The 24,491-nt window shown below is 49.5% G+C and overlaps 1 protein-coding gene across 2 annotated transcripts in view; it reads right to left on the bottom strand.

Annotated features, from left to right (window-relative positions):
• CAPN2 (calpain 2) overlaps positions 1-22,758 on the bottom strand; it is a 60,440-nt gene extending 37,682 nt beyond the window's left edge. Inside the window, exons 1-2 of one of the 2 annotated variants that reach the window (XM_023203669.3) lie at positions 22,092-22,758; positions 17,152-17,221 (exon numbers count right to left, since the gene is read on the bottom strand). In XM_023203669.3, the coding sequence (XP_023059437.1) occupies positions 17,152-17,221; positions 22,092-22,328 (307 nt within the window). In that variant the 5' untranslated portion in view covers positions 22,329-22,758. Of the gene's footprint in view, positions 1-8,890; positions 8,967-17,151; positions 17,222-22,091 lie in introns of those variants that run through there. The other variant, XM_023203670.1, reaches the window with a different exon arrangement.
• Between the last annotated feature and the right edge of the window lie 1,733 nt (positions 22,759-24,491).

The raw sequence follows: 24,491 nt of genomic DNA, 5'->3' as shown, positions 1-24,491 counted from the left end.
AGGAGGGAGGGGAGCTGCAGGGGTGAGTGCAGTGCATATGGGGTCCGTCTCACCATCTTGAGCCTTCCAAAATTCATCTTTGGAAGCAAGGGTTGTCCGAATAAGGAAGAAATAAAGGTACATAGTGAGCACTGGGCGAGGTGTCCTGATGTGTGCCTGTGGTCCCAGCTACTTGGGAGGCTGAGGTGGGAGGATGGGTTGAGCCCAGGAGGTAGAGTCTGCAGCAAGCTGTGACAGCACCACTGCACTCCAGTATAGGTGACAAAGCAATCTCTTTTTAAAAAAACAAAGTACATTTTTTAAAAGAGGGGTGAGCACTGGGAAGGGTATAGATACTGAAGCATTTGCTGGAGACGAGTGTGGCCACTACAGAGAGGTGTGCCTACCCAGGCCTGAGCGGGTCTCCAGCCGGGGCTGTGGAGCCTCCCCTGCACTTCCCTGTAGTGCTGGATCCCGGGGCTGAGAACCGCAGCTCCTGGGAGAGGCTGGCCTTGCGGTCCCTTCCCTGCTTTTTCCTCACACAACAGAAGGAAAAAGGGTCTCTTACCAGCCTCCCCACTCCCGAATCTGCAGTTGGGACCGTTCCTCTCCCTGCACCCCGGGCTGTCAGTTCTCTCAGGGAACGTTCACCATGTTTGTGCCTATGGAAGATGGGCATTCCTGTATTCATTTGCTCATTTGTTCGACGACTTTTTAGTGTCTTTCTCTCTGGCCCACTCTGGGGCACCCACTGAGCTCAGTTAAGCTACTTTTGCTTATGGGTCTCTGGGAAATCCTCTCCGAATTCAAGCTTCCTCCACCCGTTCTAATTTGTTCGGGAAAGGAAGTTTCATTTGGGTTTTTAAATCATAAGCACAGCGGCCTTCCCCTTCCAAAACTCATGTGACCTGGATACGGGCTTCACTGCCCCCAGTGGGGCTACCTTTCTTGGGGGCCCATGGTGAGCACACCAGGTACCCAGCCCTTCCCTCCACTCCAGCTCACCCAGACCCTCCTCTGAGGACAAGGCACTCTCAGACAGACCTTATGAATGACTCCTTTAAACTACAGGGCCTTCTACTGAAAAGACAAATTCATTCAGGGCCATGTCAGTAAATTTCCAGAGCTGTGCTCCCTGGCCTGGGTGTCCGCATCCTGAAGGTCGGCTATGTGACAGGCCCAGCCCATCCTGGGGGGTGGGATGCAGCTGGGTTACTAATATTTGCGGCTCCTGGAGGTTTTCCAAGAGGAAAGCATAATATTTGCTGTGCATTTTCTCCTTCTTTTCTTTCCGCTACTGCTGTCTTTCCCTCACAAACAGAAGTGAGGCAGAGTTGGGAAGCCAGGGGAGGGGGAGCGCAGGAGAGGCTGGGCTGAGGCACCCCTGAGCCACACTAGAGTGCAGCGGCTGCTGACAGTCCTGCAGGAATGGAGGTGCGTGGGCAGGTTGGTGCTGGCTGTCACAGTCACACCCAGTGCCTGCACTGGGAAGAATGCGTGTTTGGTGAAGTAAAACACGCTGAATACCAGCGTAGCCCCCAGGAAATAACTGGATTTGCTTACTGTTTTCTTTAGTCTCTTTATTTGTAGGCACAACTGCTCAAAGAAACAAGCTGGCCCCTGATGGTGCTGGAGTTTCTTGACCTCTGCCCAGATACCAGAGGGAGATAAGACCCCTGAAACTGGCAGAAACTGGAACAGGCAACCCCTTGTTACATTTAGAACTTTATCATGTCATTATAATGCTAACGTCACCACCTGTAGAAGAAAATCACCACTATTTCTGAACATGTGTCAGAGGCGTGTGAACCAGAGCAACTCCATCTTGAATAGGGGCTGAGTAAAATGAGGCTGAGACCTACTGGGCTGCATTCCCAGAGGGTTAAGGCATTCTAAGTCAAAGGATGAGATAGGAAGTTGGCACAAGATACAGGTCATAAAGACCTTGCTGATAAAACAGTTGCGGTAAAGAAGCCGGCCAGAACCCACCAAAAACAAGATAGTGATGAGAGTGGCCTCTGGTTGTCCTCACTGCTACACGCCAACCAGAGCCACGACAGTTTACAGATGCCATGACCACATCAGGAAGTTACCCTAAGTGATCTAAAAAGGGGAGGCACGAATAATCCACCCCTTGTTTACCATATAATCAAGAAATAATCATAAAAATGGGCAACCAGCAGCCCTCAGGGCTGCTCTATGAAGTAGACATTCTTTTATTCCTTTATTTTCAAAATAAACTTGCTTTCACTTTACTCTACAGACTCACCCTGAATTCTTTCTTGAGAGAGATCCAAGAACCCTTTCTTAGGTTCTAAATGAGAACCCCTTTCTGGTAATACATCATGCATTGTATGGAGAGGCATGTTTATGGCCTGTGCCTGAGGTCCCCACCCTCCCACCCTCACCCTGCACCTGCTTACACACCTCCCTGCCCCACACCTATCTCCTTACAACTCCCCAGTTTCCATGGCTCGAGGTGAAGGTGTCTTTAGAGCAAGAGTCCCCTCCTTCTCTTTCTCCTGGTCAGGAATAAAACCCTCTTGCCTTTTTTTCCAACTGAGTGTTCCTTCTTTGCAACTGATACCAAGTAGGGAAAGAACTCAGTTAACCGGTGACACACTCACACACACATGCTTCACACACCGGCTGAGGGAGCTCATCTTGGGGGAAGAGCAGGCAGAACACAGAGCTGCCAAAGGGCAGCCCAGACTCCTGGATGCCCTCCGCTGCCTCCACATCCCTCACTCCATGCTTCTCACCTGGGGCCCAGCTTGCCCGTGCCTCTGTGCACCTCTGTCCTTGTGTAAGTCAACTCTGGAGGATATGTCTCTTTCCCCTCCGATCTAGTCTCAGGCTCCTTGTTGGTGCATTCCTGGCTCCGTGCGGGCCTGTACTTGGTCTAGAGGAGACTGCTGCTGGCTCTCAGGCAGTGAGCTCACAGCCGGCAGGAGACAGATGTGGAAACAGAGGTTGCAGATGATGGTGGTGAGCTTTGAGTCTGAACAGGGCAGACTGGGACTGTAGGAGGGCTGGGGTGGGTGAGGATGACTTAGCGCGGGAAGCTGGGTGAGGAAGAGCAGGGGAACTTTCAGGGAGAGGGAAGGTCAAGTGCAGAGTCCAGAACAGGCAGGCAGCAGGATGGGCATTGTGGGGCTGGGTGCTGGGAAGTGGAGAGGGCTAGGGCTAGGCGGATTGGGTTGGACGTCTGGGCCAGGTTAGGAATCTGAACTAGCTCCTGAGGGAATTTAAGCCAAAGTTCCTTCTCTCCCTTTCCCCTTCTGCACCAGACCCTCCAAGCATAATCAAATATTTGCCTTTTTCAGAATGAATCACTCCCTGCTTCCTCTTTGTGGGAAACCTTCCTTCCAACTCTCCCTCCTTAATCATCCTTTGGGGTATCTCTCTTAACCCCTTACTGTTCCCCTCCAAGATCCTCACACTGCATCCCAGCTGACTCCTAACATGATCTGAACTTGGAATTAATCCATCCGTTTAATCATTTGCCTCCACTACTTCCATAGCTCCCTGGGGGCAGGTTCTCTGGCAGCAATGCCCAAAGTGGATTAGATACAAGTATACATGCTCCTTAACTTACAGTGGGGTTACATCTGAACAAATCCATCAGAAGTTGAAAATATTGTAAGTCAAAAATGCACTGAATACACCTTAGCCTACTGTAAACTAAAAATCAAAGTCTAAGCCCCTTAACTGACTGAATGGATGCCCCCTTAGCCAAGGTGATTCCAAGGTAACCTGAAAAACAAGTTCAGGCCACAATGGGAAGGGAGGTCGTCATGCCTCATTATATCCTCCTCCTGTAGGAATTCAGGCACAGGTACTGCTGACCAGCATTAACTGAAAACAGAGATCTTAAGACTCACAAAACAGACTCCTCCTAGCAATAAGATACCAAATTCCAACCAGACTCTAGTAGAGCATCACATGACAGATAGCAGGCCCTGAAATAAATCAAAGTATTTTAGCCCAAAACATATTTTTCTGACATATTTTGAAGTGTCTCTGCAAAGCTATCTCTTGTGGGGAAAAATCTACATTCTATAGCAGGGGTGTCCAATCTTTTGGCTTCCCTGGGCCACATTGGAAGAAGAATTGTCTTGGACCACACATAAAATACACTAACACTAATGATAGACGATGAGCTAAAAAAAAAAAAAGTCTCTTAATGTTTTGAGAAAGTTTACAAATTTGTGTTGGGCCACATTCAAAGCCGTCCTGGGCAGCATGAGGGTTGGACAAGCTTAATGTAGAGAATCACCTTCCCTCCAGGTCTTTTTAGCTGAGCATCTAGTAGCACCTTTTAAAGGTCTGAATAGAAAACATTTGCCATCTGTTGCCTTTGACAGTGGCCATCTACGAGACTTCATCTACATAATCAAAACTGTGGTCTCTACAACCTCTTATCTCAACCCAGACACACTGTTCTACTGATTTCAGGTCTTTTGTTTTTTTTTTTGAGAGAGAGTCTTGCTCTTGTCGCCCAGGCTGGACTGCAGTGGTGCAATCCTGGCTCACTACAATCTTCACCTCCTGTGTTCAAGTGATTCTCCTGCCCCAGCCTCTGAGTAGCTGGGACTACAGGCATACACCACCATGCCCAGCTAATTTTTGGATTTTTAGTAGAGGCGAGGTTTCACCATGTTGGCCAGGCCAGGCCAGGCTCGAACTCCTGACCTCAAGTGATCTACCCGCCTTGGCCTCCCAAAGTGCTGGAATTATAGGTGTGAGCCACTGCACCCGGCCTTGATTCCAGGTCTTTCGATAATAACTTAATGCTTTTTTTTTTTTTTTTTTGAGACGGAGTCTTGCTCTGCTGCCCGGGCTAGAGTGCAGTGGCCGGATCTCAGCTCACTGCAAGCTCCGCCTCCCGGGTTTCCGCCTCCGGAGTAGCTGGGACTACAGGCGCCCACCACCTCGCCCGGCTAGTTTTTTTGTATTTTTAGTAGAGACAGGGTTTCACCGTGTTAGCCAGGATGGTCTCGATCTCCTGACCTTGTGATCCGCCCGTCTCGGCCTCCCAAAGTGCTGGGATTACAGGCTTGAGCCACCGCGCCCGGCAACTTAATGCTTTTAACTAACTGCCAATCAGAAAATCTTTGAATCCACTTGTGACTTGGAGCCCCTCCAGCTCCTGTGCCGTCCCCATCCACTTCAAGTCATCCCGCCTTTCTGGATTGATGTCTGCATGTAACTTCTGTCCTCCTAAAATGTAGAAAACCAAGCTGTAAACCATCCACCTTGGGCACAGGTTTTCAGGACCTCCTTGGGCTTTGGTCACTTTTATTTGTCTCAGAATTAAACCTCTTTAAATCTTTCACAGAATTTGACTATTTTATCGATACTACCTAACACCATAGCTTAGCCTAGCCTACCTTAATTGTGCTCAGAACACTTACAGTAGCCCACAGTTGGGCAAAATTATCTAAGGAGGCAAAGCCTGTTTTAAAATAAAGTGTTGAGCGTCTCAGTGTAATTTATTGGACACTGTACTGAAAGTGAAAAACAGAATGGTTGCATGGGTACTTCAAGTGCAGTTTCTACTGAATGTGTATTGCTTTCATGCCATCGTAAAGCTGAAAAATTGCATGTCAAGCCATTACAATTCTGGGACCACCTGTAGGCATCCTGCACAGACTCCAGGTGAGAACTGAGGCCTGCCTTGGAGTCACGGGGGAAGAGAAGAAAATGGAGGCTTGGTGATGAGTTAAGGACCTAGAATGGAGGGACTGGTTGGACACAGAGAGGGAAGAACCTTGTATAGAGAAGGGATTGTGTTTTGCTTTTGTCTTTTTCTGCTGAAGTCTCAGCCCACTGTTCTTCCTATAACAGATGCCCAATAAAGCTGGCTGAATGGAAGCAGAAAGGCAGTTGCTGGCTTGTGCAAGTCAGGGCTCCTGGGCCCCATGGGCATCTCAGAAATGCTTGGGGGTGAGTGGAGTCCTGAAGCTGGCACATCAGCCCAGCTTGTTAAGTCCTTCACTACTGTGTACCTTGGGAAGTCCCAGAAAACACATCCTCCCCACCCTGCAAACCATGAAGAGCTAATGACCAAGCAGCTTGGGTTATTATTGGTAAAGGACAAGAAGGCCATTATTCAAAGGGGAGGAATCGTGGTGTCTTCCACAAACGGCGGCAACAATGTTTCTGGTTCCACATGTTCTTCCAGAACCCTGCCACTCTCCATCTAGAAGTGGGCTCCATGTCCCTTCCCTTTGATCCTGGGTGAGCCTTCATTGATCTCAATGAATAGGATATGGCAGAACTGATGCTATGTGACTTCCAAGCCCAGGTCGTAAAGATGAGACAGCTCCCAGGGCTTTCTCTTGGGACATGAGCTGCTGTAAGATGTTCAGCTACCTTCAAGTCCCTGTGATGGGGAGACCACAAAAGAGACAGAGATCCCTGAAGCCCCAGCTGATCCACCCTTCAGCCCTGGCACCAGACATGTGGGTGAGGGGGCCTTCAGATGACTCTGTGCCCATCCCCATCTGATTGCAACCACCTGAGAGACCGGGAGAGCGTTGCCCAGCTCAGCCCCGTCATCCTTCAGAACCATAAGAGAGAACAAAATGCCTTGTGTTTCAAGCCATTTGTTTTGGGGTGGATTGTTATACACTAGATACAGGTGTGACAATACAGGGAGCTTGTGCTTGGGAGTCTGAACTGTAATGCATACCAGGGAGCCAGGGATAGTAAGATACACCTGCTAACAGAGTCTCCCACCGGGGGGTGCCAGCAAGAGAATGGAGTCAACACTGAGAAATGCCAGTGTCGGGCCACCCAGCTGTTCTGCAGTTCCCCACGTACCCTGGACCTGAGATGTTCCCACTGTCTCCCTGCTGATGTGTGGTTTGGAAAGACACCTGAGCTGGGAAGCTGAGCAGACAGAATGGCCTGCCAGGGGAACCATTCTCCAAGAAGCAGGGAGGGCCCTTCTCCTCCTTTGCTGTGTTCCTCCCAGTGCTAGTGGGAAGCTTGGATCTCCCCTCCCACAAGCTCAAATATCCCAGCAATGCTGCCCTGACCCCGCACATGCAATGTTTTCTCCTTTCCTACAGTATTTACTCATAATTGTGGCTGGATTAGATTGAAGCAATGCTGGAAAGTATATTTAGTTTGTCTTCAGCAACTCACCTCCTGATTACCACTGCTATTTCTACCTCCCATCTGGCCACTCCCTTGTGCCAGGCTCCCCAAATGGCATTCTGTGTGCCCAGTGACCCCCACAGTACCTCCCCCTTCACTCCTGCTCTGCCAGTGGTTCTCAGTCGGGGGCATTCCATGCACCTGCATCTCTGCCAAGCACCCAGGGGACATTTGGCAAGGTCTGCAGACATTTTTGAGTGCCACACTGGGGTGTGTGGGTAGAGGCCAAGGATGCAGCTAAACATCCTATAATTCACAGGACAGCCCCCTACAATGAACAATTATCCAGTCGGTTGTGCCAAGGTTGAGAAACCCTGATGGATCTCAAATCTTACTTGTTTTCTGTGGTATTTCTTTAGAACTTTTGTTCCTTTGCTTTGCACGCTGACAGCTAGATACATGATAAACAGACCAAGATACCGAAGACTGCGCCTGGCTAAATTTCACCCTTCCTGAGACAACAGCATTTTAACAATCTCCAGCAGACCTGACACTCTGTCCCAAAGAGACACATCTCTCAAGGTCCTAGGCAGCCCAAGAAGGTGGAGAGCCACATTTTCAGGCAGCCGTGAGTCTTCGCTTTGGAAGGGAGGAGAAGGAACCTCTGAAAAGCCAATTCAGGGCCACCCCTCTGAAACTGGCAGGGAGGGGCTGCCAGAGGAAATGCACACCCCACCAGCATGCTAGGCCTGCAAGAGGGTGGCTGATGAGTCACCGTGGGCCATCCCTTTGTTACTCATTTCACAGTCTGGCAGCAGCCCAGAAAAGGATACCCCCAAAGTGGAGTTCCCCATGCATGTACAATCACCCTGCATTTGTATCAGGGGCTGGGAGGGCAGGGGGCAGATCCTCCATTTTACTCATGCCCCACCTTCATTAACAGGAAGTCTTCAGCCTCCTTCCCTAAACTGCACACACATCAGAACTGTGAGCCACAGCCAGTGATCCAAACCACATATCCCAGGCCTTTCCTTTCCCTTCTCCCTGCCCCACCTGCCGGAAGGGAGGCCCTAAAAGGGAGGATGGGAGGGAGGCGAGGGTGCTGGGACTTGACATTCACTCTCCCTCAGTCGAGTCCCTTGCCTGTCTCAGCCGTGCCCTGGACCAGGAGGACGTGACCTGTGGCATGTTTCATGGTTTTTGTGTCCCTGTTCCCTGCAGCCCTGACCCTCCTGGGCCATCGCCCCCACAGTCACTAGCCGATATCAGAGTTTTTATCTCCAGTACCCCAGCAGAGGTGGCTGTTCCTTCCTGATGGCTGCCTTCCCCGCATGCGCAGGCAAACCCACCCTCTTCCTCCCCATCCCTGCTGTCATCACAGACCCCACAGAAGAAGGGAGGAGGAGGTGGAAACTTGCCCTCAGCCACCAATTCCTGTCTTAAATTCCTGCTCTTCAGGAACTCTCCTTCCTTAGCTCCTGGAGGAACCACGAAGACAGTATCTATTTTCCTGACTTCCTGGGGGGATTCACAGTGCTGAACTACTAAAGTCTCGTTTGGGCTGGGGTGCCAAAATACAGGAGAAACATCACCCTGAGAACGGGCCCAACAAGAATGAACATGGGAAACGTTCTCACTCTGATCCTGATCCCCAGAGAGACGGAAGAACCCCACGAGGCCCTGGGTTCCAGTGGCACTTTTCTGTCACACAGTCTTAAAGTTCCCTGCCTTGTAGGAAAAGAAAAAGAAAGGACACAAACATCGTCATTGTTCCCATTTTGCAGATGGGTGAGTGGAAACTTACGGCTAAAGATCACAAGGTACTGGAAGCACGTGTATGTGCTGGGAGAGGAGACAGTCCACATTCCTTGGCACTGAAGGGCCTCTGGCCCTCTGTGGAAACATCAGGAGGCTGTGACCATTGTGTGACCCAGGAAAATTACAGCAGGAGACTCCTCTGAGTTTCCGGAGCTTCCCCCTGGGACACCACCTCCTCTGTCACACCCCTCTCCAAAACTTAGGTGGCTGCCAATGTCAAGTGCTAAAGCTGGGACCCAGTCCGGTATTCAAGACATGGCACAATGTGTCTCCACCTAAGCAACCTGACCTCCCTATTTGACAGTACTCCCCTCTAGCTGTACTCTCCCCAAAGAGAATGTGCAATCTGCATGGATTAAACCTTTACTACATACCAGCCTCTGGAGCTCTGAGTTTTATGTCTATTATTTCATTTCATCTTTACAGTCCCCTGAGGTAGACACACTTTTTTTTTTTTTTTTTTTTTTGAGATGAAGTCTCACTCTGTTGCCCAGGCTGGATTGCAGTGGTGTGATCACGGCTCCCTGCAACCTACGTTTCTTGGGTTCAAGTGATTCTCCTGCTCAGCCTTCTGAGTAGCTGGGATTACACGTGTGTGCCACCATGCCCGGCTAATTTTTGTATTTTTAGTAGAGACAGGGTTTCACCACATTGGCCAGGCTGCTCTCGAACTCCTGATGTCAAGTGATCCGCCTGCCTCGGCCTCCCAAAGTGCTGGGATTAGAGACATGAGCCACCACACCCAGCCAGTAGACACTATTATTTTATTTTTATTTATGTATTTATTTATTTTGAGATGGAGTCTCACTCCGTTGCCCAGGCTGGAGTGCAGTGGTGCGATCTTGGATCACTGAAACCTCCATCTCTCAGGTTCAAGAGATTCTCCTGCCTCAGCCTCCCAAGTAGCTGGGACTATAGGCGTGTGCCACCATGCCTGGCTAATTTTTTGTATGTTGTATTGTATTTTTGTAGAGACGGGGTTTCACCATGTTATCCAGGATGGTCTCGATAGTAGACACTATTATTGTCTTCATTTCATGGATGAGGAAACTGAGGTGTGAGGAGGATAGTGATCCCCTCAAGATGACAGAGGCAGTATGTGGCAGAATAAGAGGCCAACCCCTAACTGCCGGACACCAAGTCCTCATTCTCTACCTTGATATTTACAGATGTTTATTGATGTATGTTTATCTGTTTGTTTTGAGACAAGGTCTCACTCCATCACCCAGGCTAGAATGTTGTGGTGCAATCACGACTCACTGCAGCCTTGACCTCCTTGGCTCAAAGTGATCCTCCCACTTCAGCCTCCCAAGTTGCTGGAACTACAGGTGCACACCACCATGCCCAGCTAATTAAAAAAAATTTTTTTTTGTGGAAATGGGTTCTTATTATGTTGCTTGGCTGGTCTTGAACTCCTGGGCTCAAGGGATCCTCCTGCCTCAGTCTCCCAAAGTGTTGGGATTACAGGCATGAGCCACCGTGCCCTGCTTGTTTACTGATGTCTGTGCATTGTTTGGCTCCGATGTGACTACTATCCCACTATGGAGAGTAAAGGCTGAGAGGCTGGATTCCAGAGCTCAACAGTCTGCTGCTGTGCAGTGCAGCAGCCACTAGGAACATGTGGCTATTTACATTTAAATTAAATAAAAATACAAATTCAGTTCCTCAGTTGCATGAGTCATATTTCAAGTGCTCCACAGCCACACAGGGCTAGTGCTGCCATTTGGGGCAGTGCAGATATACACTGTTTCCATCATCACTAGAAGCTCTATGGGACAGGGGTGGTGTAGAGGTGGCCTCACTGCACACCTGCTGGCCAGGCCACCTCCTCCTGGGACTCAGTCATCCAGACAGTGTTGCTAGCCAGGACCCCACCAGACCTCATGGAACACACGGTCCTTCATTTCTCAAATCCCCAGATGAGAGTGTCCCTTGGCTGGTCCTCTTGGGGGCTGGTGCTGAGCAAGGTGGAGATATAATTCCTCACAAACATCAGTCCAGCTAAAGCCAGGTGTGTGAGGATGCAGGGGGCTGTCGAGGAAGGTAACATTCTAAAGTCACAGAATGTCAGAAGTAGTGAGGCATCAGGAAAATCTGTTCCAACCTTCTAATCTCAGAGATAAGATAAGACAATTATGGCCATACAGGGGCGTGGCCTGGCTCCTGGCCACAGGAAGCTGGTGGAAAAGCGAAAGGGGCACCCAAACAGGCAGAGTCACCCCTGAATCCAGAGGCCCATGGGTAGCAGGCTGGAGCCCTGGAATCCCACTCTGCATGCCCTGTGGCTTTGCAGGAAGGTATATGGGAAATGGGGGATTCTTGAAGGGGGTCCCACTGCTCCTATTCCTGGAGAGGGGGCAGGGAGAGCTAAGGAGAGATTTGTTCTTCAGGCATCTGATGTAGCTGGAGACTGCAGGTACCATGGCCAAAGCTGGGGCAGCCAGGGTGGGACAGGGGCCTCCAAGCAACACAGAAGGGTTAGCGGTTCACCCGGACTTGTTTATGAGCTGTCTTAGATGCACTAAGGCAAGAGATGTCTCATCTCGTCTCTAAGATCTTAGACCTTAAATGCGGAGGGAAGGCAGCTGGGAGTGTGGACGGCAGGCACAAGGGGGAAAAGTGCAAGAGCACTTACAACCAGAAGAGAAGCTGAGGGGACACGATGGCCCATGGACAATGTCAGTGCCCTGGGAGGCTGGTAAGGGGGGTGCTGGGACTGGTGGTGAAGAGATCTTTCTTAAGAAAAAGAATAGATTTACTTTCTCCATCAAACCAGCTACCATCTATTTGCTAGTCTTTAAAAATTTTAACTACATGGGTACTTATTTATTTATTTTTTTGAGATAAGTTTTCCCTCTGTCGCCCAGGCTGGAGTGCAGTGGCTCCTGAACCGGGCTGGAGTGCACGGCTCACAGCAGCTTCCACCTCCTGGGCTCAAGTGATCTTCCTGCTTCAGCCTCCCGAGTAGTTGGGACTACAGGCATGTGCCACCAAGCCCTGGTAATTTTTTTGTAGAGACAGAGTTTTGCTATGTTGCCCAAGCTGGTCCCAAACTCTTGGGCTCAAGCGATCCTCTTGCCTCAGCCTCCCAAAGTGCTGGGATTACAGGTGTGAGCCACTACATACTTATTAAAAAGGCACCACAAATTCCAATAGATAGGCATCCTAAAAAATCTCTGACCAATATTCCCCAAAACTGTCAAGGTCATCAAAATCAAGGAAAGACTGAGAGACTGTCACAGCCCAGAGGAGCCGAAGGAGACTTGACAACTAAATGAAATGTGGGATCCTGGATGGGATCCCAGACTAAAGAAAGAACCCTAGGGAAAAAGTGAGAAAGTCTGCACAAAGCATGGACTTTAATAATACTGCATCAATGCTGATTCATTATAACACATGTACCACACTGATGTAACGTTAACAATAGGGGAAACTGGGTATGAGGTATCTGGAACTTTCTGTACTGTCATCTCAGCTTTTCTATAAACCTAACACTGTTCTTAAAAAAAGTCTATTAACATTTTTAAAGGTACTTATTATAAAAACACATTTTTAAATTTATAATTTAAAAATTACTTGCCAGGTATGGTGACTCACACCTGTAATCCCAGCACTTGGGAGGACAAGGCAAGAGGATTGCTTGAGTCCAGGAATTTGAAACAGCCTGGGCAACATAGTGAGACCCCACCTCCACACAGACACACACAAAAATTAGCTGGGTGAGGTGGTACATGCCTGCAGTCCTGGCTACTCGGGAGGCTGAGGTGGGAGGATTGCTTGAGCCCAGGAGCTTGAGGCTGCAGTGAGCTATGGTTGTGTTACTGCACTCTAGTGTAGGCAACAGAGCAAGACAAAGAAAGAAAAATATTTAAAACACTGAAATATTCAATTTTTAAAATTCAGGAATGTACATCTGACCTCTTTGTGTTCATTGTCTCCCCATATGTTTCTTCTTCTGAGTTTCAATCTGTGTGTTACCCTAACACAGGCCACAAGTTTGTCTCTCCTCGTTTTGGCATTTCCACCCTTAGATTATGAAATTTTCAAGGACGAGGATCTGGTTTCCAACCCAACTTATTTTCTTCTCCTCCTTTTCTCTTCCTCCACCATTCTCTTTTTCTTCGGCAATTTGGTGAAAGGACTTTTCACATAACTGGAATCAGTAATGATAATCCCAGTCCCTTGAATTTGTCTGGGATTCTACAGTGTGCCAAGTGTGTTTGCCTGTATAAATCTCACTTTCCTCCACAGCCCTGGGAAAGGAGCCTTATTATTATTCCCATTTCACAGAAGAGGAAACTGAGGCTCAGAGACGCTGGGTCCAAATAAGTGGCTAATGAGTGGTAGAGGGAACAGGACTGGAAACTTCCCCATCTGGCTTGCCTTTCCCATTGGTCTTGCTCCTTCCCCACTCGCTGCTGAACTAGGCTATGGTGTGGGGCACCCTGTGAGTGTTCTGGGGGTCCATGTGACCTCTTGAGGAAGACGCAGGTTGACCCACCCCTGAAGGGTCCAGGGAACATTTACTGGGTTACAATGAAATGGGGGTGTGCTGTTTCAACAGCCTTGGCAGCCTTGGGCTCTCCCCCAGGAAGCCAGAGGCCTGCAAGGTGACCTACGCCTTCCTGGCTGGGGTAGCTGCCCTCATCTGTGAGCGGTGAGGCTGTGGGGAAAGCTCAGTGGTGACCCAGTGCAAAGCAAAGCACCACAGGTAGGAGCAGCTCAGCCTTGGACCAAGTTTTCTGGGCCCTTGGGAGCCATTTCAAGTGGCAAGCACCTGTAAGAATGTGGTTACTACCCCACAATTTCAGAGCCATATTTAGCTGCAGGGTCAGCCAGTGGAGGCTCCAGCTGGGTCTCCAGCCCTTCTTCCAGAAGGGCAGATTTTTCTCTGCTGAATCAATTCTTACACAACTACGTTCTGCAATGGAGATGGCTCTTGGTGACAGCAGCTCTGTAAACATGGTTTAAATGACTTTGGTGAAGCTTGGAATCTGAGCCTTCTGGGAAGGAGGGTGGGTATTTCTGGATTAACCATTGCTGGGCAGCACAGTAAACAGGGCAGGGCGTTGTGAAGTGCACAAGTCTAAGAATGTCACCTGCCCAAGTTCCCTGGGGGAACTGAGTAAGGCTCAGGGTAGAAAGCGCAGGTAGAGAAGATGAATTTTGCTGAGAATGGTTCCTCAGCACAGCACTATGGCAAATTGGAGGGAGCATGGGTTAGGAAGAGTGTAGGATTTAAAATCAGACCAGGGTTCAATCCTTTGGCAATTATTAGCTGTGTGGCTTTACATTTACCCTCCCCTCTCTGCGGCTGAGTTTTTTTTATCTGTACAGTGAGATGAAAATATTTACTTTAGATTTGGGATGAGTACATGACATGCTGTAGTGAAAAAATGCTCCATGAAGTGCATATTGTTATGTAGGTGATGGGTGCTGTTATTACTCCTTATGTGTGTAATAAAGAATGATCTTGGCCAGGCACAGTGGCTCACGCCTGCAATCCCAGCACTTTGGGAGGCCGAGGTGGGTGGATCACTTGAACTCAGAAGTTCAAGACCAGCCTGCACAACATGGCAAGACCAGGTCTCTACAAAAAATACAAAAATTAGCCAGGTGTGGTGGTGTGTGCCTGTAGTCCCAGGTACTCAGAAGGCTGAGGTGGGAGGATCACTTGAGCCCAGGAGGCCAAGGCTGCAGTGAGCCAAGATCCTGCCACTGCACTCCAACCCTGGGGAACAGGGAGAGACCCTGCCAAAACAAACAAAACAAAACAAAAACAAACAAACAAAAAAAAAGAGAGAGAGAGAAAGAAAGAGAGAAAAAAAGGATGATCTTGTGGTGCTCTAACCCTCTAGCACGAAGAATGAGGAATAGCTGGTCAGAAACCAGGGAATAGCTTTAGAATAGCTGAATACAACATCTTACAGGGTTGTAAGGTCACTTCATTCACCCTCCTTCCTTCTCCACTTTTGGAAGTGATAGAAGTTCCAGGTAATTACTTGCCCAGTCTTCCGACTACTAACAGAGCTGATTCTAGGCTCATATCTCTGGCCATGTTGCAGAGTGTCACTGCCATGGCCTCTGTTCCTGGTGCTTGTGAGGTTGTTGGCATTTGGTGAAGGTCAAGGCCCCATCAGCACCCTCTGCCCAGGTGCCAGAATCAGGGTGAGAATACAGCATACCACATTTCACAGACCGATCTAACTAGAGTCCTCCAAAATGAAAGGCCAAAAGAACAAAATGACCAATACTGCATTACACACACACACACACACACACCCGAGAAATTACAGACTAGGTACTAAGACATTTTTAAAAGGTTTACGTTTTCATCTGGTTTATAATTCCCTTGGGAGGGGAATTTCTCCTAGGAATGTTAAGCTTTGCTGTCTCCTCTCCAAATGGCCCAGTGGTATTTACATAGGACTTAAATCATGTATTTGTTGCTTGAACTTTGGCCCTTAAGGTGTTGTTAAACTTTGAAGCAGTTGTTAGGCAGTTGCTGTGTTTCTTTCTGGATTCTCTCTCTCTTTTTTTCTTTTTTTTGAGATGGAGTCTCGCTCTATCACCCAGGCTGGAGTGCAGTAGTGTGATCTCCACTCACTGCAACTTCTGCCTCCTGGGTTCAAGCAATTCTCCTGCCTCAGCCTCCTGAGTAGCTTCAATTACAGGCACCCAGCACCATGTCCAGCTAATTTTTTTTTGTATTTTTAGTAGACACAGGGTTTCACCATGTTGGCCAGGCTGGTCTCTAACTCCTGACCTCAGGTGATCCGCCTGCCTCAGTCTCCTAGAGTGCTGGGATTACAGACGTGAGCCACTGCGCCTAGCTGTTTCTGGATTCTGTAAAGCCCCCAGGGTTGGTCAAAGTTTCCATCAATTCCATTTTCTCTAATGAATAGATTTTCCTGGAGGATCGGCCTTGGGTGCTCAAGGACCTCTATCTTCTGTCTTTTGTTGGGCGAGAAGAAAAGAAATGAAAAGAGTATTTTCTGCAGGTAAGAATGTGCTCTGGCATCTCAGGAATCTGTAGAAGCTGAGCTCAGACAAGCTTTCCCACTCAGGTCATGTTCTCCCTCACAGTCTGTCCTAATGATTTACACAGATGCCCTGATATCCCTCAGGGCTAGAAAATTTTCCAGGTCCCCTCTTAGGGAGTATAGCTCAGGATTTAAACATACCCTGGGGTCAGGGGTACACTTTAGTTGTAGGAGGACCCCTGCATCCTCATCTATGAAATGGGAATAATCACAGTGACTTAGAGATAAATATTAGCTGCTATTAGCTAGTATTAGGAGTATAGGAATAACAAAACCTCAGCTAGGTGGGTGAGGACAGGAGGTACAACTCTAGTTGATTGATTTTGTTACTGATGAACTTGCCTGGGGAGCCAGCCAGCTGACGCTGATGGCAGAAAATAGATCTTTGGTTTATCAGAGCAAAATAGTTTCCTCCAGTAATTATAGGCCCGCATTTATTATGAGTAAAAGAACATCGAGGGTGGATTCTATGAGAATCTTAGATAACAGCCCCAGGCCCCATTGCTGGGACTTCCTAGAAGCTTTGGGAGTTTTCACACTAAAGGTGAAGAACCCTGTGGGTTCAAACCCTCAACAAGGACTATTTCCAGAAACAAATCTGAACTTGGCTCCAGAAAGCAAGGTTTCGGACAATTCAGCTTCTTCGGTTAATTTTTACTTAAATGATCGTTATAGCTGTGATACCACGGTGAGCTGGTCTTGCAAACACTGAAATGCCCTGGTACTTTAACTTCCTTCAGCAGTGAGCATTAGAGTTTCCTCTTTCCTCACACTGAGTCACCTTCCCTGGTCCCTGAACCTCAGAGAACTGATGTCTCAGTGCTGTCATTGGCCTGGGGGAGTCCTCTCACCTGGTCCTCTGCCCAGAGCCTATTTCATGAACCACTGGTAATACTGGCTCCAGGAGGTGCATAGCAAGGGGTGGTTGACATCCAGAAGCCCCCTGGTCCTCCCAGTGGCAGCATCTCTGTAACCTCAGCAACTAGCCCTGTGCAGGGGACACAGGAAGCCTCATTTGTGTGCCCCAGTATGGGGCTGAGGGTAGAAATATTGCCCCCTAGGGCCAAGAAATTCCATGGAGCTTCTGCAAATAGAAATTGCCAAGCTGCTCGGGAAGGGAGAGAAGCCACAGATTGTCCCTCATCTCTTCCACCCACAGCCTTACAGACAGGACCCCCCAGCTTGCTCTGAATCCATCACTTACCCAGGGCTCCTTGGCAGATGTCTGTGCGGGTGGCTCCTCCAATGATAAATTGGGGGTCAGCGCAGATCTCCTGCGAACAAGACCCACAAAGTGCTGTTAGCCCTCCAGGCAGGTGCTTCTGCAGCTAGGATGCCTCCATTCTCAGTGGATCTCCTAACCCCTTCTCCCCTCTGGGGAAAGTGTGTCATCACAGTCAGAGCTCTGTGTCATGAGGTCCTTCTGACCCCTGCTTCCTGGGCCTGATGGGTGGATGGGCAGTCCTGTCTGAGAAGGGCAGGCATTGGACCCTACACACTCTGGAATGCCTAGAGCCTCCTTCATTGTGCTGTTTCCCAGGGGCCACAGCAGCAAATCCAGCCTTTTCGGCCAGACATTGAGACCAACACACTCCAGAGCCATCCTATCCACTGGGCTAGCATCCTCTCTCCTCTGTTACTGCATGCAAGTTGTTTTGCTTGCATGAAATTCCTTCCTTTCCCAGTCTCTTCCCTCCTTTTCCATATTGCATCATACATTGAGGCTCACTGTCATCTCCTCTGTGAAGTCCTCCTTCCTAGTCCTTCCTAGTCCAATCCTCACTCATCCCTTTAAGTCTGAGTCCCAGGGTCTCTGGATTCTGCAATTTACTACTTAGGTACTACTCTGTCTTTCTAACACATGCCCTTTTGAGGGCAGGGGGGATCTAAGGCTTTTGAATTACTCCATGGGGCCATGAAACTTAGAGCATCTATATATTCTGTACCTGCTTACATCAGAGACTGCGCTCAAAGCTTTATTGCATGGAATGGGTATTATCCCCCTTTTACAGACGAGGAAACAGCTCAAAAGGGTGAAGTGACGTGTCCAAAGTTAACACAGCTCATGGATAATAGACAGCACTGGCATTGGAACTTACTGATCAAATGAGCCAACTCTTTCTGCTCCTGCCCTGCCTCTAATTGATTTAGTACCAAGTGTCCAAGGGTGTTAAAATCTCCGGGGCCGTTGTCATGAGCAGCCTGATGGAAGCCAATCTTGAACACTTCTTAGCCCTTTCAGTGGCCCTCCGAGTGTGTTTCGATTTTGAACAGCCCCACCCAAAAGCCACAGAGGAAGTTGGGGCACAAACTTGGGCCTCTCTGGGCTCAGGCAACCTTGCCTTGAAGGAGCTGCTCCTGCGTCTCATGTCCGCTTGGGCTGCACACGCCTGCCTCCACCCAACGGCGCTCGGCATGCCCACTCTGTCAAGCAGAAGTCTGCCTATGTGAGACTTGGATCTAGCCCCTGATCATCCTGGCTCAGATTGTGGGAGCTCTTCCGGAAGCACCGTCTGCCGCAGAGGACATTCCCTTCATGCCTCTGCCTTGTTGCTCTCTGCTCCTATTGGTTTTGGGGATGGCAGAGAGAATCAGAATGCTCTTCTGCTAAGGCAAAGGAAGCCAGCTTGGCCCAAGGCCTGTCAGCGAGCTCTTATCCAGCTGATGGAATAGATTGGGCTTGGTGCTGGGAGCCTGCTTATTATAAAGAATCACAGTGATAATCCTGAGTGTGCCAGGCACTTACCCCAGCAGGGTTTTTCCATTATACTTCAGAAACTTTCTAATGTCGTTAGCAGACTCTAGAGAAGTCAGAGTTCAGAGTGGTGCTGAGCAATGCTTCAGAAAACCGAAACTTGCGCACAGCATGTAGGGCATCGAATCAAATATGGGACTTACCAGTCAGTGAAAAGGGGTTGAGGATTTGGGCTTTGCTGCATATTCTGATAACCTGGGTTTAAATCCTGGCTTTGCCACTTATTATATAGGTCCTAGGACCCTGGAAAGTCACCTAATCTTTTGAAGCCTCAGTTTTTTCACCTGCAAAATGGGAACGATGAAAATACCCAACTCAGAGGATTGTTCTGAGTGTTAAATGAGATAATGATGTAAACATGCCCTGGCAAGCACTCCATAAATGTGATCTATTATTATTACTGTTGAAGAAGTTGATGATAACAGTCACTGAACTTGGTTTGAGGCTGAGTTTGGCCAGCTGAAGATAAGCAAGTGAGAAACCTCTCAGAGGTTTCATTTTCTTGGGGGAAACATAGGGGCTCACAATATCTGCCCTTGCTCCTAATGGGCTGGTTGCTGGGAGGATCTAATGTGCCACCCGGATCACACCTGCTTTCTCCTCACTGTGCCCCTGCACGGCCCTTGGACCCCGCTGGACTTACTGCTTTAATCCCCCTTCCAGGTGCTGGAGCCACTCTTGCCAGTGTTGTGAAATCCTCTCTCCGAGGAAGAGCAGCTCCTCCTGCTGCAAGGCTAACCTGCTCCCCTCTCCCGCCCACAACTCGTATTCTCACTTCCTCAGGGATCTTGTTTCACTGCCCCCTCCCTGCCTTTATCTTTAATCCCTTCCTTCTCGTGATTCAACATATGACACATTCAAGTTGTTCTCATATGAAAAAAAAAAACAAAAAAAACAGGCTCTCAAAATCCACGTCCTGCTCTACCTATCAGTTCTCCTCTCTTCCCAGGGGCCCTTCTTAAATGAGTTGATCATGTTCTTCATTTACAGTTCCTTTACTCTGGAGTCTATAACAATCTAGCTTCTACCCTCACCTTTCCATTAAAATTGCTCTGCTAAACTCAGCAATGACCTGCTAGTGTTCAAATCCAGTGGAAACAATTGGGGTCCCCTTGCCTGACCTCAGCAGCATTTGAGAAGGTAGGATAGAGGCAGACAACGCAGCCATAAAGGGTAGGCTCAACATGCACAGACTACACACAGTCCTGGATCTATGGCCTATATCCACTTGACTCTGAGCAAGTATTTAACCTTCCCAAGCCTCAATTTCTTCAACTGGCAAATGGGGATCGTAATTTGGTACCCCAATACGTACCAACATCGTAACACTCTTCCTTGGTAGTGCAGTGCACAGCCCGCCTGCCCTAAGCAGTGGCCCTACATCATCTCTAGACCTCTATATCCTCATCTGGAAGTCCCACAGGCATTTCCAACTGTTGGGGGACCTGTCTCTGTCACCTCACTAGCCTCAGAAGTAAGTCTTCAGAAGCAGAAACCATATGCATTGTGCTCAGCATATAGGAGGTATTCGAGAAATGCTTATTGAATGAACGAAAGAATAAGTGAATGAGTGTGAACTCACTGTGTAAACTGTAAAGTGCCATGCAAATGTAAAGTGAACACATTCTCTTGGTTTGCGTTTCATTTTTCTTTTTTCTTTTTTTTTACTTTTTTATAGAGACAAGTCTTACTGTGTTGCCCAGGCTGGTCTTGAACTCCTGGCTCAAGCAATCCTCCCACCTTGGCCTCCCATAGTGCTGGGATTACAGGCATGAGGCACCAAGTCAGGTCAGTTTATCACTTTCGCGATCATAATTTCATCTGAGGCTCATTACAATCCTGCATCCATTCATTCTACAAACAGTCACTTCTTTTGTGTCACTGGTGTATCTCCTGAGCTCTCAGGACAGTGCCCAGCATGTAATAGGTGCTCAATCAATGTTGTTGAATGAATGAGTGAATGAATGAATGGATGAGTACTGTGAAAGGCATGGCTATGTGCTAGGCACTGGGGATATACTGGTAAATAATATACACATGATTCTGCAGTTCAGTAGGAAGAACAAATACATGTGATTATATTTCTAAACTGTGACAAAGCTATGAAGGAAATGAGTGGGGTGAGAGAGAATAACAAGGTGGGAAGGTGGCTGCTAAGAAGGGTCAGAAAATACCTCTTTGAGGAGGGAACATGTGACTAAGTTGGAAAGAATGAGAGTGAGCCACACTCCAGGTAAGAGCCTGCCTTGCTGGTGAGAAGGCCTCATGCAGGAAAGAACTGGCTCTTTGAGAGACTGAAAGGAGGCCAGGATGGCATGGCCTGGCGGGCCACAAAAGAGAGAAAATATCTAGGCAGGGTGTCTTATTTTAGATGAAGACATGGAGGCACAGAGAGTTTAAACGGCTCGCTCAAGGTCACCCAGCAGGTTAGCAAGAAGGTGAATCCAAGTGCTCTGAGTCTGGGTGGGCTAGGATGCTTCCTGCAGCCCTCGCTACCAATGAGCTGGATTTAGGGTAACAGAAGGTGACCTGGGAGGCTGCCGGGTGTGGAAGCAGAGCTGGAAGGCTTGTTCTCATAACAGGAATCTAGCAGTTGGACTTCAGGCAGGCTTCCCTAGGCGTGGTAGGGGAAGCCTGGGGAAGTCCCAAAGGAGGGGGTTCCCCGAGAAACGGAATGGACAAGTAGATTGGGGAGCACAAGTTGTCCCAGGGCCGGGAGGTCAGAGACCCTGGGGGATGGGATAATGGGGTCCGGAGGGCTCCCGGAGCTTTCCCCAATGAGGATTCCCACCAGGCAAACCATGAGACACCTCCGTGTCCTGGGTTAATTACCAGTGTCGATGTTATGGGGAGGTATCGCTGGCTCCCCTTTGGAAAAATAAATGTAACCCCAGGGCTGCATGAGACTATCCTTAGTCACAAAATGACCAGGCTGTGGCCTGTCCCCCTCCACGAACAGACAGAACCCCAGTTGGAGACGGACTTTGTCTGGTGGATGTTGCCTCTCCCTTCCCTGCAGACCCGATTCCCCTCCTCTTCCAGGTCCCTGCTAGAGTTCAATTACAAGTTTCACCTCGGCCTCCTGTGTCACCCTGAGTTTTTGTGAACTCCTAAATTGGCCTGCTAGTGGGATTTGAGTGCAGTGATTCGCCCCGACCCGCCCAGGAAAGCGTGGTGGGTGGAAGAGAGCGCAGGCCCCAGGAGTTCCCCCACGCTCGAAAGGAGTCCCGGCTCCGGCGGCGTGTAGGTGTCGCAGGCCTGCGGGGTCCTGGCTTGCGGCTTCCCCACTGCAGCAGCCGGGCTGCCCCCCGCCCAGCGCGCCGCGGGCCGGCTGCACCCCGCCCTGCCCGGGACCCCGCCCTGCCCGCGTCCTGCCGCGCGCTTCCTACCGTGGGTCGCTTCCACTCGATGCCCCGGGTTTTGCTGGAGTAGGGCCCCAACTCCTTGAAGCCTAGGGCCGAGGGGATGGCCGGGAAGGAGGGGTCCTGGAAGAGCGTCCCGGCCTCCAGGCACTCGTTCCGCAGCGCCTCATAGTCCTGGTTGAGGTACTTGATGGCCCTCTCGTGGGAGCCCAGCCCCTCGGCCGCCTCCCGGTCCTTCACCAGCTTGGCCGCGATGCCCGCCATGCTGCGGCCCCGGCGGCCGTGCTGCTCAGAGACAGGTCGGGGCGACTCCGCGCTGCGCTCGGCTGGGGCGCGGACAGGGCCCGGCGCGCTGCTGCGGACACTGCGGGCGCCGCCGCTGGGAGCGATGATTCACCGGAGGGAAGCGGCCCGGCCCGCGGGGTGTGGCCTCAGCCGCTCCCGGCCTGATGGGCTCCCGGCCCGGGACCAGGCCAGCCTGCGGCCTGCGGAGCGCCGGGACCGCCGCGACCCGGGGCCGGTGCTGCCATCTGCGGACAGCTCCCGGGATGGCGCGGCCTGGCGCCGGGAAGGCTCGCGAATCGCGGTCCAGAGTTGGGGCTCCCACCGGAACCCGAGGCCACCTTTGCAGTCAGTGGGGAGGAAGGCTGGGCGACACCGGAGGCTAGGGTAGTTGTGGCCGTCCAGAAAACACCCGGGGAGTTAGCAGAGGATCAGGTAGTGAAGTCGAGGAAACGAAATCAGCTGCCCTGAGCCTTGTGCCAAACACCGTCTTAACGGCTCTGCATACATCATCTCATTGAATCCTCCCAGGAACTCGGAAGAAGGCACTGATACTGTTCCCATCTTACAGATGAGAAAACTGAGCCTCAGAGAGGCTAAATGACTTCCCCAATGTGGCACAGTAGTCACAGGCAGAACAGGGACTCTAAGCCACCGAGGCCTGTTGCAATCAAGATGCTGCAGTTACTACTGCTCAGCTGTTTATTTGATTACAGATGGGGTTGTTAGATTTGGCCAATAAGGCTGGGCGCGGTGGCTCAAGCCTGTAATTCCAACACTCTGGGAGGCTGGAGGCAGGTGGATCACCTGAGGTCAGGAGTTCGAGACCAGCCTGGCCAACATGGTGAAACCCCGTCTCTACTAAAAATACCTTGTGGCAGGTGCCTGTGATCCCAGTTACTTGGGAGGCTGAGACAGGAGAATCGCTTGAACCCAGGAGGCAGAAGTTGCAGTGAGACGACATCACGCCACTACACTCCAGCCTGGGTGACAAAGCAAAACTCCGTATCAAAAACAAAATAATATAATATAAAATAAAAAGATTTGGCCAATAAAACAACAGCCCTCCCAAATGTTTAATTTGAATTTCAGGTAAACAACAGATACTTTTAAAGTTATGTAGGCCCCAAATATTGCATGGGCATACATACTTATACTAAAAGAAAATATGATTCATTGTTTATCTGAAACTCATATTTAACTGGTAGGATTAGTTGGGTTACTCTTAGGAGAGGGTTTAGAATAGTGCCGGTGTTGGCTACTGTGACCACTCTGTTGTGGAGTTAGGGTGTAGAGTCTCAGCTCACACACAGAGACATGGGTGCGTGCCAAGAAATGCAGATGGGAAGAAATTACCTCCTCTCCTTCTCTACAGTAGTAGGGAAGAATTTGGGTTTCACTGGAAAACTGTGCATGGTGTACAGCAGTGGTTCTCAACTGGGGCAGTTGTGTCCCATATCCCACCCCAGGAGACATTTGGGAATGACTGGAGATAGTTTTTATTGTCACAGTTAGGAGATGAGGTGCTACTGGCCTTTACTAAGTAGAAGTTAGGGATGCTGCTAAGCATCTTACAATGTCCGGGATAACTCTTGTGAACCCAGAAAACCTGAAACAGGTCTCAGTTAATTTAGAAAGTTAATTTTGCCATGGTTGAAGATGCACACCTGTGACACAGGAAGTCCTGAGGACACGTGCCCAAGGTGGTTGGGGTGCAGCTTGGATTTATACATGTTAGGGAGGCAAGAGTCATCAATCAAGTACATTTAAGAAATACATTGGTTTGGTTCAGAAAGGCAGGACAACTCAAAGTGAGGCGGCCGGGGTGGGGGCATGGGTGAGGGCAGTGGGAGTGGCTTCCAGGATATGGGTAAATATTTTAACATTTTCTGGTTGACAATTGGTTGAGTTTGCCTAAAGGCCTGGGATCAATAGAAAGGAATGTTTGGGTTGCCATAAGAGGTTGTGGAGACAAAAGTTTTATCACATAGATGAAACTTTTAACTAGCAGGCTTCAGAGTGAACAGGCTGTAAAATGTTTCTTATCAGACCTAAGGTCTGCATTGACGTTCACACCGGAGAGGTATAATGAGGCATGTCTGACCTCCCCTTTCCTTCATGGCCTGAAAACTTCAGGTTAAAATT

The sequence above is a fragment of the Piliocolobus tephrosceles genome, chromosome 1 (assembly GCF_002776525.5).
Source record: "Piliocolobus tephrosceles isolate RC106 chromosome 1, ASM277652v3, whole genome shotgun sequence".
NCBI classification, from domain to species: domain Eukaryota; kingdom Metazoa; phylum Chordata; class Mammalia; order Primates; family Cercopithecidae; genus Piliocolobus; species Piliocolobus tephrosceles.
Note: the sequence above shows the minus strand (reverse complement) of the source record. Positions and strands in the feature narration are given on the sequence as shown.